This window comes from Scatophagus argus, chromosome 14, assembly GCF_020382885.2.
Source record: "Scatophagus argus isolate fScaArg1 chromosome 14, fScaArg1.pri, whole genome shotgun sequence".
Taxonomy (NCBI): domain Eukaryota; kingdom Metazoa; phylum Chordata; class Actinopteri; family Scatophagidae; genus Scatophagus; species Scatophagus argus.
This window is the reverse complement of record NC_058506.1, coordinates 17,148,226-17,162,079: the sequence shown is the minus strand read 5'-3', so window position 1 is coordinate 17,162,079 and position 13,854 is coordinate 17,148,226. Positions and strand designations below refer to the sequence as shown.

At 39.9% G+C, this 13,854-nt stretch overlaps 1 protein-coding gene across 3 annotated transcripts in view; it reads left to right on the top strand.

Annotated features, from left to right (window-relative positions):
• fstl4 (follistatin-like 4) overlaps positions 1 to 13,854 on the top strand; it is a 247,803-nt gene that overhangs the window by 207,328 nt on the left and 26,621 nt on the right. For 2 of the 3 annotated variants that reach the window (XM_046410300.1, XM_046410297.1), the window contains exon 7: positions 11,771 to 11,937. In XM_046410300.1, coding sequence (XP_046266256.1) covers positions 11,771 to 11,937 — 167 coding nt within the window. The remainder of the gene's footprint in view (positions 1 to 11,770; positions 11,938 to 13,854) is intronic. The other variant, XM_046410298.1, reaches the window with a different exon arrangement.

The following is a 13,854-nucleotide window of genomic DNA, read 5'->3' as shown; positions in this document are numbered from 1 at the left end:
TGGACAGAATTTGGATCCACCGCCTTCAGACAGAAGAGCAGAGGCCACGCAGGAGCCAGAAAGAGAATATCGCCATCGGGACAAATTCAGAGGTGTCACGTCTTCCAAAATGCCTCATTATTCACAGCTCATGACGGACCGTTATTACAAAGAGGTCCGAATCAGCCATGGCTGAGCTTCTATGTTGTCACCTCCTTTGCAGCATGCAGAGTTGTCGGCCAGAGAACATGCCCCTGGTCAGATTTCTCACACTAGCGCTGTTAGTCAGTGAGTGACAAACATTAGCATATGCTATCTTGTGTAAACACACAGGTCACTTGTTACTTGAGGTCAGGTCCATATGGAGAGAGTCCAGTTGGGTATCAAACCCACGTCCCCCTCACTTTGAGGCAACAGTTCTGCCCTACAGGCTCTGTGCTGCTCACATATAGTTTAATCATTAGCATGCAGGAATTTAGCCTGAAACTTTCATAATTATGTTCAAAACTCCTGTCGTGCTTGGAGGATTCATAATAATTTAGTCATGTGTTGTATGCTTGGTGTAGACAAACTTTATTCTCCCATAATTCATTGCACAGTGGAGCGAGAGGAAGAGGGAGAGGAAGGCGGAGAGGGAGAGCACTCCAGGGGAAAATATGGAGCAATTAATCAACTTCATCAACTCATCAGCAGCTTTTTAAAAATCCTGTTAGTGCTTATAATGGAGCCATATTACAATGGCTGTTTAGTACATTTTTCTGCTAATTAATCAGCCAACATTTTAGGTCTAGAAGAATGAAGAAACGATATTGTAGTATCTCTATACTGCAGAAAATGTTATTGTTCAAAATCATGTGGTTTAAATAGATTACGTTTCTGTTTATCTCCCATTCATAACATTAACACCACTGATGGGTGAAGGGAATAACATTCCTTATCTCATTACAATGCAACATTTATGCAAAACCTGGAGTCCTTGAATTTATGTGGATGCCACTTTATCACGCGCCACCCACCCAAACATCATGGCAGTCCAAGCACAGGTCCTCACCAGCACACCCTGATGGCAGTGGCTTCCCCCAGCAGGGCAGTGCACCCTGCCACATCACAAATGACTGTTCAGGAATGGCCCAGAGAATCTAAAAAAGAGCTTAACCCTGGCCTTCAAATTCCACAGATTTCAATTTGATTAGGCATCTGTGGGATGCACCGGAACATGTCTTTCAAGTACCTTTTTTTTTTTTTTAAATAAATTTAAAAATTCATTTTGAATGGCAGATGTCCAAACTGGAATAATGCTGGAGCAGGAACATAACTGCTTCATGTAATACTGCCTCCCAGCTTTATGTCAAATGAAAGTATGCGTGATGGCCTCATCCCCAGTGTGCAAGCATTATTCAATTATGTTATCCCCAAAACACGTCCAAACATCAACACAGCCGTCCAGGCAGGCCTTCATGGTCGTACTTAACATGTTCTTCATTTGCAAAGGTGCATCCCGAAACATATAAATATTTAAGTTTTTTTGAAGTACTGGTATATAGTATCTCACAGATACTCTTAAGCAATTCATCCGCAATTTCCAACTATTATCCACTGAGAACTGTTATATCTTACTATTCTTAAAAAGTGTTTAACTGAACGTACAGATTTATTTTTCATCCGCCTGTACTGTACTTTATTCATCAGTGACCTTCCTGCAGTACCAAAGTAGGATAGATGAAGAGTATTTTTAAGGAAATGGCTTCTGTTTAAGGAACCACTTTAATCTTACGTGGAATACTGATTGTTTGAACCTATATGAGCTTACAACCTACTTTCTATAGTCTACAGAAAAGCTGCTTAGTGATCTTTAAAAAATCGAGTAGTTTGCACAGGGGTGTAATACTAGATAAGTGTTTTTAATTTGTCACACTGTAAAATGGTACTCATTAGCTCTGACTGAATGCTGTGGTGTTTCATCAATGCAACATCGGAGCATGTAACCCCATTCCAGCGCTCCTCTTGAGACTATAAAAGAGAAACAACCCTCTTTGCACACTGTTTCCTTTGTCTCTTTAAATGTGGTCTCACTGGCTTCTGTTTTTTCCCCCTCACATTTGGCCTTGTCAAACATTGACCTCACTTTTCTGTATAGAAAAAAAATATAACCCCTCCGAATTCTACTGCAGCAAATCAAATTCAAACTCTTCATTACCTCGTATGTGGCTCTCACCACTTCACCACTCTAAACTCAAGAGTCCATTGACCTCTTTAACCTTAGAGTGGTTTCACTGTAAAGAAGCCCTCATGAGTTCTACATGTAAAAAAATTATTGGTCCATTGGTCCTCCATCCTGCAGCTCTAATCAGACTATGGTTATGTAGATGTGTGCATGTGTCTATATTAGAAAATGTGCCTGGGTTTGACTCTTTTCAGTACACATGAGAGGCATGTATCCTTATTTAAACACTCAGCTCAGTACACCTCATTGTGCATTCTGTCCTCATCGAAGCAAACCCTCAGGTCAGGTCAAACTGTGGCTCCTGCAGTGCAGAGTTCTGCTGCAGGCCACTAATCTCTCTTACCCTCCTCCTCCCCAAGGCTGAAGGGGCTTTAAAATGAGAAAGACCACTTAGCCAGTCCTGTCAGGAAATGCCTTCACAGTTTACAGTAGGAGGCATAGCTGGGGAGAGGGAATGAGGGGTCTTCCTTTGTTTCCATAAAGATGAAAGATTATCCAGATTGTCAGAGATCTTATGCTGCTATCAGATGAGAGCATCGCTTTAATGAATTAGGTCTCATCCGGCCAAATGAAGTATGGGAGATTAGCTCCAGACTGTCAGCTTGTTTCCATTAAGCCTCTCAGAGCAGGATGACTTTTTTGGCCTTCTGAGACTTAAAATGTCAGTTTTATCAAACCAAAGAGTGTGAAGATAACACGTCTTACACTTGATTTTTCTAAATACAGCATATTTTTTCAAATTTAGTTTGGATTATAACCTTTGACACAGATTGCAAAACGGTGATTTTATACATGCCACTTCCTGTTTATGCATACAAGCAAATACAAATTTACTGTTGCTATTTGCTGTTTTCATAATGTTTGATACTATACACTTTTAGAAATCAAACTAGGTACATGTCAGATCCATGTCCAATAATGATATTTATTAGTGTGGTACAAGGACAAGCTTTAACACCAAATAAAACTCATAAATGGCTTTTCAGCTACATGCCACAAGTTAATGCAGTTTAAAAGTTGATACAAACACACGTTGTTGTCTTGCCTTATGTTGTCAAATAAATTTCTGTTAAGTTAAATTTCAGGATTGAGGAATTTGGAAATGTATAAGCTTCTTTTGTAGCTCTATTAAAATAAAAATGTAAAATAAAAAAAAAAAACGTGACAGCCTACCAGCTCTCTTTCATCTCAGTTAGTGTAAATTAATGATGCCAGAGGGTCATGGTATCTTTGACCTTCAAGAATCTTAACACAATAAATAGTGGAAAAGCTGTGTGCAAAGTATAAAAGCTTATATTGAAGTAACTTTCCCTTTAACTGTGTTAGCAATTTACAACCTTGGCATTGAAGAGACTTTACATCAAAGGTTAACAATTCTGTTTCAAATGACAGAGCCAACTATGAGCAGCAAAGTATCTCTGAATGTATAGAAATAAGATAAAAGATTTGTCTGTATCTGTAGAATTTGAAGCACTACTTAAGTAAACATGTCTGTGAGCCCTCCAGGCAGGCAATTAATCTGTTCATTTTTACTCTCGCCCTTAGGGATTGAATGACACAGTAAAGAGAGTTCTGCCCTGTCATTGCCCAACTGATGTCAGTTCATTATTGAACCTCATCCTCTGCAAATCCACAGTCGCCTTCCAATGCGCACAGGTGCTTGGCAGCAACACCCGCCTCAGAAATGGGCTCTGTTATAACAACCGTTTCCTGCAAAAATTGGTCATTAAGTAATGCAAGGGAGAATTTTTACCTTTAAATGGCCAGGGAAATGTACAGTTTCAGGAAGATGGTCGTAAATATTTTGAGTAATACATAATTGTTGACAACAGCAGGGTTATTTTAGTGCTTTTTAACCATTAACTCCCCTAGTGTCTCTCACATCAGTTAGAGTAGTGAAGAATTATCTTATTATGTTTCAAAAAAGGTGTTTGAATTTTTGCTGGCTCTGTAAACTGGTGGTCTTACAAAAGACAGGAGTATAATTTAGCTGTCCATCATATTAGACTACACTGTATTAGTGAAGTCTATTATCATATAGACTACACTGTATTATCTATTTTGTTCTAGGAAGTGCTAGAAGTTGTTTATCAAAAAGGAAGAGGTAGCAATTTTGTCAAATGTTATCATGCAGTCACCATGAGCTCATCAGCAAGCAGAACCAGATCTCCTGCCAAACCGCTGCTCCTGGCCTACGAGTACAGCTTGGAAGAGAATGTGAAAAAAATACTCCTTCCTGGACATACACCAATACTATACACTTCCTCCACTGGCTCGCTTTCAGTCTTCTCTTTGTGATCTTAACAAGGCATGTTCTCCACGTAGTTAAGGGACCCCACTGGAGAAGAAGCACCACTGTGGCAAGTTGAGAGACATCCAGGCAAGCAGGCACTTAAAGCAGAACGACGGGGAAGAAAGATGGGCAGATTAAAAGAAAAGACTGAGACAGAAGGGAAGACAGAGATATCAAGAGGGCGAGAGACTGAGAAAAACAAAGAAAGAAAGAGAGAGAGAGAGAGAAATAACCAGAGCTGCAGACAAAGCTTCAGGCAGAAAATGAGGCAGTGGGTGGAAGAGAGAAGGAGGCACAGTGAGGTAGAGGAGGAAAATGTTAAGCAATGAGGAGCGGCGGCAGAGGATTCCTCTTTACCTGTGGAAGAGATTAAGGGTCTGCATCCAGTGTGATTAATGAGCTAGCTGCTGATTGCTCATCCCCATCTCCCTCCCATGAATAATCACCACCCCAGCACTCTCAAAGACAGAACTTCTGCGTATGTACGTCTTAGTGTGTGTGCGAATGTGTGTGTGAGAGAGAATTAGTGCTTGTGTGTGCACATGAAATAAGAATTAATGTGTATGAACGACAGTAAATGAACAGTATATATGTAAACTGTGTGAGTGGTGTGATGTACTCTGTATGCATAGCATTGACTCTCTGTGAGTGCATGGTTATTGATTGATATAGAAAATGGGTGCGCATGTAAAGTATGATATACAACATGACATTAATTCAGTGTGTCACTGTGCTTGAAACATGGATGATAAATTTGCTAATGACCCCAGCCCACCTGCAGAGAGCAGCGCTCATACTGAACGCATAGTGACACACCGAGATCATTTGTACCCACTGTGGGCTCCCAGTGGGAGTCCTGTCTCTTTACATGTACTGTGCAAACCCACCAGTGTCATTGTGTTCACAGAGGACATTATCACATGCAGCCACGTAGTGCTTAGAGGCTATGTGGCTGACAAACTGAGCATCTTTAGATTCGGTTCATCCCTGCTTTAGCCTGCTACTGAACAATGTGAAGATATTAATGTAAGACAGTGAGAGATTTTGTTCTGAAGTTTCTATTGACATAACTGTTTGGTGAGGTCAACTTGGACAAATCAGTAGGCCGGAGTGTTTAATGGTAATGATGTATTTTGAGAATTTTTGCTCGATGTGATGGACTATCCTGGTTTTTTTTAGGTATTTGAATGATCTGGTTATTTCATCTATTCAGTAGAGCGGCTCTTTTATTAGTTGCAAGGTTGGCCCTGCGATTAATGGAAGACCCTGAGTAAGTCTTCCACACATTCAAGCCAGCATCTGCACTATTATTACAGTGTCTGTAAGTGCATTACAATGATTGTAAAACACTATATACTATTGGATTTGAATCATATTACCAACCCTTGCCAACCCCAACCCAAATCTTACAGTCTTTTTCACATGCATGCTCTACGATACAATGATAAAATAACTGATTTTCAAAAAGTGTATCATTACTTAATCATTATTTAATTAACATACTGGACAAAATGTATTCTCTGAAGGTATTAAAAACATTAGATAACAAATTTCAGTTGAAAAATATGTCTGATTATATAAATTTCCTGATCATTTGGATCAGTATAACTGCATCGTTCTTCTGCACGTCACAGATATGTGAGTGTATACAGTTTGTGCAAACATCACATTTTAAGGCATCACCATATAATAAAACACTTCTTTGTTATATTTATTGCTAATGGCTTCCAAGCATGTTTCCTAATTGCTACACAATAAAAGGTGATGACAGGTGCTAGCATGTGTCCATGTGATTGGAAGCGTACTCTGCGGTGAGGAACTTTAACCACAGCCTGACATGCAGTACTATTGTGCTGTGTCACGTGGTGGTCAAAGATTGCTTGTTATAATGGCTTTTGGGTGGTTGCCTAGCAACTATTGATCAGAAAATCCATGTTTTTGTTTTTTTCTTTTGCCTGATACAAAAGTTGACTTTAGTCGTGGGCTAACCCAAGTACAAGCACCAGCGTGAGGTTACTCTGAAATCCTACAAGTCTCCATTGCATGGTAGTGGGACAGCTTTGCAGGAACACGTAGGAAGTGTGAAGGCTGGCAAATCAAGCCCACTTACTGCAGTAGCTGCTTTTCATTTAGTGATGAGATTAATGATTAATAGCTGAATCTTAATTTACTAAATGAGACAGAATGAGGGTATTTTTTTTCTACGAGGGTTAAATATGAATAATTGAATGAGCCGTGCATATATTTCCATACATGACACACAGATGGCGGAGGATGTACGTGTAGAGTGAGTGACACACTACCCTCCACTAAAGCTTGTATTCAGAGAGAGAGAGAGGATGAGCACTCTTGTTTGGTGTTCGTATGGACTTTGTGTGTGTGTTCTCTCGGTTGTAGTAAGATAGGCTCAAACACACATCTGTCGTACTTAGGGATGGATGCAATGTGGATGGATGCAAATGTATGCAAAGGACATGAAGCTTCCTGTTCACATTTTGCCTTCTTTCCATTTTTCTTTACCTGAAGGTGCAATTCATTGCCGTTGCAAGGATTTGGTAATTTGCAGGTGAATAGACATTGGAAGAAAAATCTGAAAAACGGGTTTTTAGAGATCCTTTGAAATAGTTAGTTAATGGTCATTTTAATCATTTTCATACCACTGACATCATCGTTACATGAAACCAAAGCAGCTCAGTTTTAAACTCCATGGTGGATTCTTTGACCCCCAAATCAACAAGTCCATGCATACTGGGTGTCTGTCAGCTTGTTTTCCAGCTTCCTTGTGATTCCCCACATCCCACTCATTCACCTTTACCCCTTTTTCCATCTGTCGTTCTTTCTCGATCTCGACCTTGCTCTCTGCCCCTCTCCATTTCCCTCTTCTAGTCTACAGTCAGGATGTTATCTGTTCTACCCTCTAAAAAAAGCCACAGTGTTCTGCTCCTCTTCTTTGTGCCTTGATGTCTTACTCCAGCTCACGAGAGGCTGATCTCATGAAAGTGGAATGGGACAACTCTCTGAGCTGCAGTCTTGAGCTCAACACATTAGTTATTCCCTGGGAGATCGTCTACGTGCTCTGCATCAAATTTGTCTCTCTTCCTGCCTCACACGCACACACATTTTTACTCCTTCTCTAATGCCTCTTTGTTGTCTCAGTCCATATTTCGGTATGCCTTTCTATTTCTCAAGTCCTGTCCCTGTCTCTGTCTTTACATTTTTCTCAAAATTTGCCCTTGCTCCCCTCGTCTTTCTCCCACTCTTTCCTCTCTTTACTAACAATGTACTGTACATCTTTCCAGAGCTGAATACAGAAACCCCCTTGTTGGCCCTGTCAGCCAGCCCATAGCTCAGTTAGCAGAGTTGATCGATCAGTGGAGCTCATGAATTCCCCTGAAACTCAATTACTAACTTACACATTGGAGCTATTTTGAGAAATGGAGGGAAAACTGTAGGAATCATTAGCTAGATAATGTCATGACAACCTTCCCCGGCAAGCCAGGGCAGAACAGACACTGCTTGTGGATAAGCAATTTGTCTGGGTCATCTGAGAATGGAACAGAAGGTGGGTGGACATTTTAACAACTTTATAGATTTGCTCTGAAAGTGTAAGCTTTGTGGTTGAGTTAAATGTGTGTAGGATCAAATGTAATATTTTTTGAAAACCACAGAAAATGAAATGGCAACAATAGAACTGACAGACTGTTATCCAACAATCGGATATACGTGAGGGATAATACCCAATGACGCGTCCATTGTCAGGAATTTTTTGCAGAGTCTGGCCTCCATTTCCATGGTCTCTTATCAAATAAAAAAAAAAACATTAATTTATAGTGTTCAAGTTTTTTCAGTTACTATAACTCCATTTCCCTGGCAACACCTGTGGGTTTGATTAATACCTAGAATAATCATGCATATCTGCTCAGCTCAACTGTGAGCCCGAAAGCTAACGTTATGCTAGCAAGATTCAAAGTGGATAACATTGCCAAAAAGTAAATATAATTTGATAGTCTGTTCGACAATAAGAATATCTTGCATCCAGCCATGTCATTGATAGTCTGTGTGTGCCATCAGTCGCAGTCTGAAGTAACAGAAATGGTATGATGATCACTTATGTGAGAGCCTATAAAGCAAGTTCGGAGAGGCACTGTAGGCTGCTTGCAGCTTCTGTGTTGCAGTTGCCATCTTGTGGTAAGGATGAGGCACTGCAGGACCTCATTCAGAGATAATATTCAGATTTATTTTTTTCATATAATAGTACCCAGTGCAATAATTAAAAAACGAGAAAAGACGGTCTCACTTGTAATGCTTAAGAGATGTTCATTATCAACAACTGACACTGTGCAGCCAATCAGAATCGAGTACTCACCCAGACTAAGGGATAATTCAACTTAAATCATAACCGCAAATTGTATGTTAGCAGAGTTCTGTGGCTTGTTCATGATAAGACTCAACGCTGATGCATTTGAAAAGTTCACTGGCTCATTTATTATTTTTCTCAAGGTTACATTTCCATTTTTATTTGCTGTGAAAGGTTAAAAAACGCAGCACTAAAGACAGACATATCTCAGTTAAATCACACCTGATAAATAACACATTTGCAAACACTGGCCTGAATAATATTAATTAAAAAAAAAAAAAAAAAAACATAATTCACAATATTTTTTTCTCAGATTCTAAAACATAAGAAAAGTTACAAACATGGAAGTCGACATCTGATTTTGCATATCTTTAACACAAATAAACAGCCATTAAAAATTTCTCTGTCCCTTGATTTGGTATGTTGACAACAGCATTACAGCGTAGTGACTGTAATTTCTGCTGGGGGGCTTGTTAGGGGATTTGAGTTGAAGGTTATCCTCCCACCACTGTCAGTACTGCTTCAGAGCAGAGTAAAACAAAGTTATTCCTAAAAAAAAAACAACAGATAAACCTAGTGCCTTCTGAAACTTACCAATCAATGTTTCATTTATTTTTCTTGTGCAGTTTATTGATTTAAGAATTAAAATTAAAAACTGCCTTTTTCCAGTGTGTCCAATCAATGACTTAAGATTACAGTCCCAACTTAACTCTTGATTATTTGAATCTACTGTAGCTGTTTAAAGCACCCCCAGACTTCACAATCACCGGTGTTTTATCTACCATAGTCTATTAATTACACTTTGTACTTCTGCTCTGACACAGCTTTAGAGAGACAGTCCATGCCAGCAGACTTTTAAAGCTGTATCCCTCCTTATCTGCCTTTAAAGAATCAATATGAAGCCGCACTAGATGTCTATCTGAGCAGTCAACTGCTGCAGGAAGACACAACAAACCGCACAGGTCTCGCTTGCAAGCACTGGATTAGATTTAATGTGAGCAGCAGTCTGATTGAAATTCACAGTGCCACCCTGAAACCACCCCTCCAAGCCATGTCAGATCAATGCACTTCATCCTTCATCTGTCCACATGGCACTCAAAGCCTGTTCTGCCACCCAAATTACTGCTCTGCTGAATTATAACTTTGTTGGATCTGGCAGGGTACTGTACCCAAGGCATTCTGAAATATCACTGACAGACCAAGCTGTCAGCCCAGATATATCTATCACCTGGAGAGTTACGTGAAACAGACAGCTAATATCCAGGGGTCTTTTACAACACCTTTTGTCAAAGTCTGGATCTGGACAGGAAGTTCCCCACAAACATTTCAAAGTCTGTTAGCCATCTAATTGAAGTCTGTTTTGACAATGTCCCCGCAGGTGTATGAAAATTTGTTGTTATACCAAATTGTTCAGTCATCAACTGCAGGTCAGCCAGTTTTTATGTTAAGATCATTTTGATCAAATGGATTAGTGTGCCATTATTGGTCATGATAGATCTGATCGATAGACAGATAGATCTGGAGTCAGGTGGGCAGGGAACTCAAGATGGCATCTGGGTGAGAGAGTAACCTTTCAAAATCAATTAATTATTAGTAAGTAGACAATTGTTAATGATGCTTACGTAAACAGCGGAGTATTACTGATTTGGCAGGGTTTGTATAAATTCTTCTTCAAGTTCAGGTATTCCTTGTATTCAATTTTCTCATGGAATTGTTCGCGATATTGAATGAATTGGTTTGCATTACTCTGCGCTGAAAGTTTTAGCATTTAACTTTGGAAGTCGACATTGAAAGATTTCAGTTTCCCTGCTGGTTCCCTCTTTTTGCAATAATTACATCCTTAATGGTATATCCTTTCTTTTGATATTGCAGTACTGGAAAGTCATACAGCAAGGGCAGTTAATAGTGTCAGTGCTGTAAATGTCCTGTATGCACACACACACACACAGACATATGTGTGCGTGTGTGTGCATATGCATACATATAGTATATAATTTGCTCAGCGCTTAGATGGCTTCATTTAGATTTCTATCAGGTATCTGTGTGTCTTTATTTAGTGTACCAAGTATATTCTGTCACATCAATATTGACCCAGGGTCAGCCACTGACAAATGCAATGGCAGTGCTGACGTGCCTGAACTTCCCATCCACACAATATCTTGCAGTCTTCAGCATACTTATGCTCCTCTCTCAATTTTATACACACTTGTTTCTTTTACAAAATGATCTTTATTTGTAAGCATATTTTGACACAGATTTATTAGCATAGAGTGTGTACAGACAAAGCATTATGTAGGGTTGTAATGCATATATATATCTATGTATATACATAAATTACATAGCTAACCTTTATGCAAACACTCTGTATGTATTTATGTCCATTTAAAAAAGAAAAAAACAGACCAGAGGAAAAAGGTTCAGTACATGACAAAGTTTCCAGACTGTAACTGTGACTGTACATTTTATGCTTGGCCACACAGCTCGGCGACGGATACTATTTATGATGCCGTGGGGAACCAGTGAAGAATAATTCTTAATTTGCCGTAAAGGTGAATTGAATTGGATGGCCATTTCAATGAACATAAATTTCCCTTAATGAGAAGAATGATATTTGGCTAGCTGTGTGTCCTCTGACACGTGGTCTTTTTTCATGCTGGATATCCTTCACTCCCGGACAGCTGTTTATCCTCCCTGGTCCACTGGTAATGAGATGAACGCTTAGAAATGTATTAAGCTTGGCTACAGTTCCAGCACATCAGCACACTCATTCTGATTTGTGATTTTCTCCGCTATCTTTTTTTCTCTCCCTCTTTCTCCATCTTCTCATTTTTCTAAATCTTTTCAACTTAATCTCTTGCATCCATTCTCTCTCTCTGTCCAACACCAATCATTTCCTTTCATACTCTCATTCCAACAGAAGTAGTGCAGCTGAGTCTGGCAGAGGACCAGAGGATCAGCGTCTCCACAGTAACGGTGGGCCTCAGTGCCGTCCTTACCTGCGCTATTCAGGGGACGCTGCGCCCGCCGATCATCTGGAAGAGGAATGGCATCATACTAAACTTCCTGGACCTGGAGGATATTAATGTGAGTTGTTTAGAGTTTGTTTTCTGAAAACAGTTCATCGCTAAAACTGGAAATGAAGATGATGAGACTGATCAAACTGAACCATGCAGTAAATTTGCTGCAAACCCAAAATAGTGATATTAATGATATAATGGAATTATACAATTGGAAGGCTTTACACATTGGTTAATCTGTTAACACCTTTTTTAATAAAAAAAAAAAATCACACTAGTGCCTTGAAACTGTTAAGAACGCTGGGAGTTTTTTCAGTTAATCTTTGGTTGATTTCTAATCATGAGAACATTGTTCCTTTTATGTATTTCCACAGCAATCTTAAATGCTGTTAAGATCCTGGGAGGTGTGCAGAGAGTCTGACTTTACTGATTTAAACGCTCTCACCATGTGCACCATGATAGTGCAGGCTCCCTCAAATGATGAATTTTACATTAATGTGGATCCTTGTGGCCACACAGAAAGCAAAACCGTGAACTGGTTTTAAGTATGAGAAGAAAGGGAAAAACAGCAAGAATAAAAAATATCAAAGACCGAACAAAAGTCTGTGTTTTACTCCCCAAAATGTATTCCACAGTCCTCAGTAGAGTTACAAAAAACAGAGCAGAGTCATAGCTCGCTCAGTGCCTAATGAACTATGTGGCCCTGCTCCTGTTTAGACACATCTGCTCAGGTGACAGCACAGCGCTGGCCTTGCTTTACCCACCACCAGATCACAGTTCACTAATTGCATGTTAATGAGCGGCCTTGTTGGTCTGCGGCGGTGATGAGCCGATAAATAATGTCAAGTGTTAGGGTGGAGACTGGAGGAGAGGTGATGGCAGCGGAGGTCCCTCAGGCTCTTGACCGTGCATAATGCATTTCCACAGATCACAGTGATCTGAGCGGAGGATGGAGAGTGGAGAGGAGAGGAGCCCCGTCCGTTTGACTTTCCTATCAGTTCTATCAAACATGAAACCGTAAATCCATAATTTACAGAAAGAGAAGACTTTAGTCTTTTGTTGCGTGTGAAATTTCTTTATAAGCTGAGTAATGAATGTGCACACTGGATACCAATGCCAGAAAAGAGGAACGAGAGAATAAGATTTTTAAAAGAATATGTGTGTTTTTTCTGGTCAGTTGGTTATTCAGTTTGGCAAGTTTTCTCTTGTTTAAAAAAAAATTTTAAAAATCTCCTGGCTAAAGAAAGGATAAAGACTTCATTAAGTGATGTGAATGTAGACTTCCAAATAAATTACCCAAAGTCTCTAAAGGCTGAAGATCAACATCCAAGTCTGTGCTTGGAGTTGTATTTTATTTGAACATGGAGCAGAGTTTAATTTTAGAAATGTGTAAATGCTGAGAAGAGGAGTAGGAGACCTCAGTTTCCTTTATCTATCCATCCATTAGGATACATCCTACTAATCCTTAAAGGGGGGCTGGAGCCAATCCCAGCGGGCACTGAGCGAGAGCCACGGCATCACATGGCTTTCCTTTCAGCATGTTGTTTTCCTCTGTTGAACTGTGCTGACTGGAAAGAGGCTTTTTTCGCCCTGATCTTTGATTTGACAATGACTGAAACCTTTCTGCGCTCACATAACACCTCGACCTGAGAGCTGAGCCTACATTACAATCAGTCTCATTTGTCTGTTCTCTCGTAGCTTCTTTCTGGTCTTTGTTCCCCTTCTGCCCACCTTCCTCTCCACTCTACTGCTGCCATTGTGTTCATTTATTTTTCTACTCTCAATCAAAACTGAGTATTTTTCATTTTGAATAAACTTGTGTTTTCAAAGCCCAAAAGTAACTGCACTGTGTGTTTTGGAGGGTTCACGCTTGTTTCACCAGGTGTGAGAGCAAAGAGAGACAAGCAGCGCTACAAACAGGCGCGGGCAGAAAAGCAAGCTTTTCCATTGGCTACTGTAGCTACTGATGTCCATCAGCCAAAGA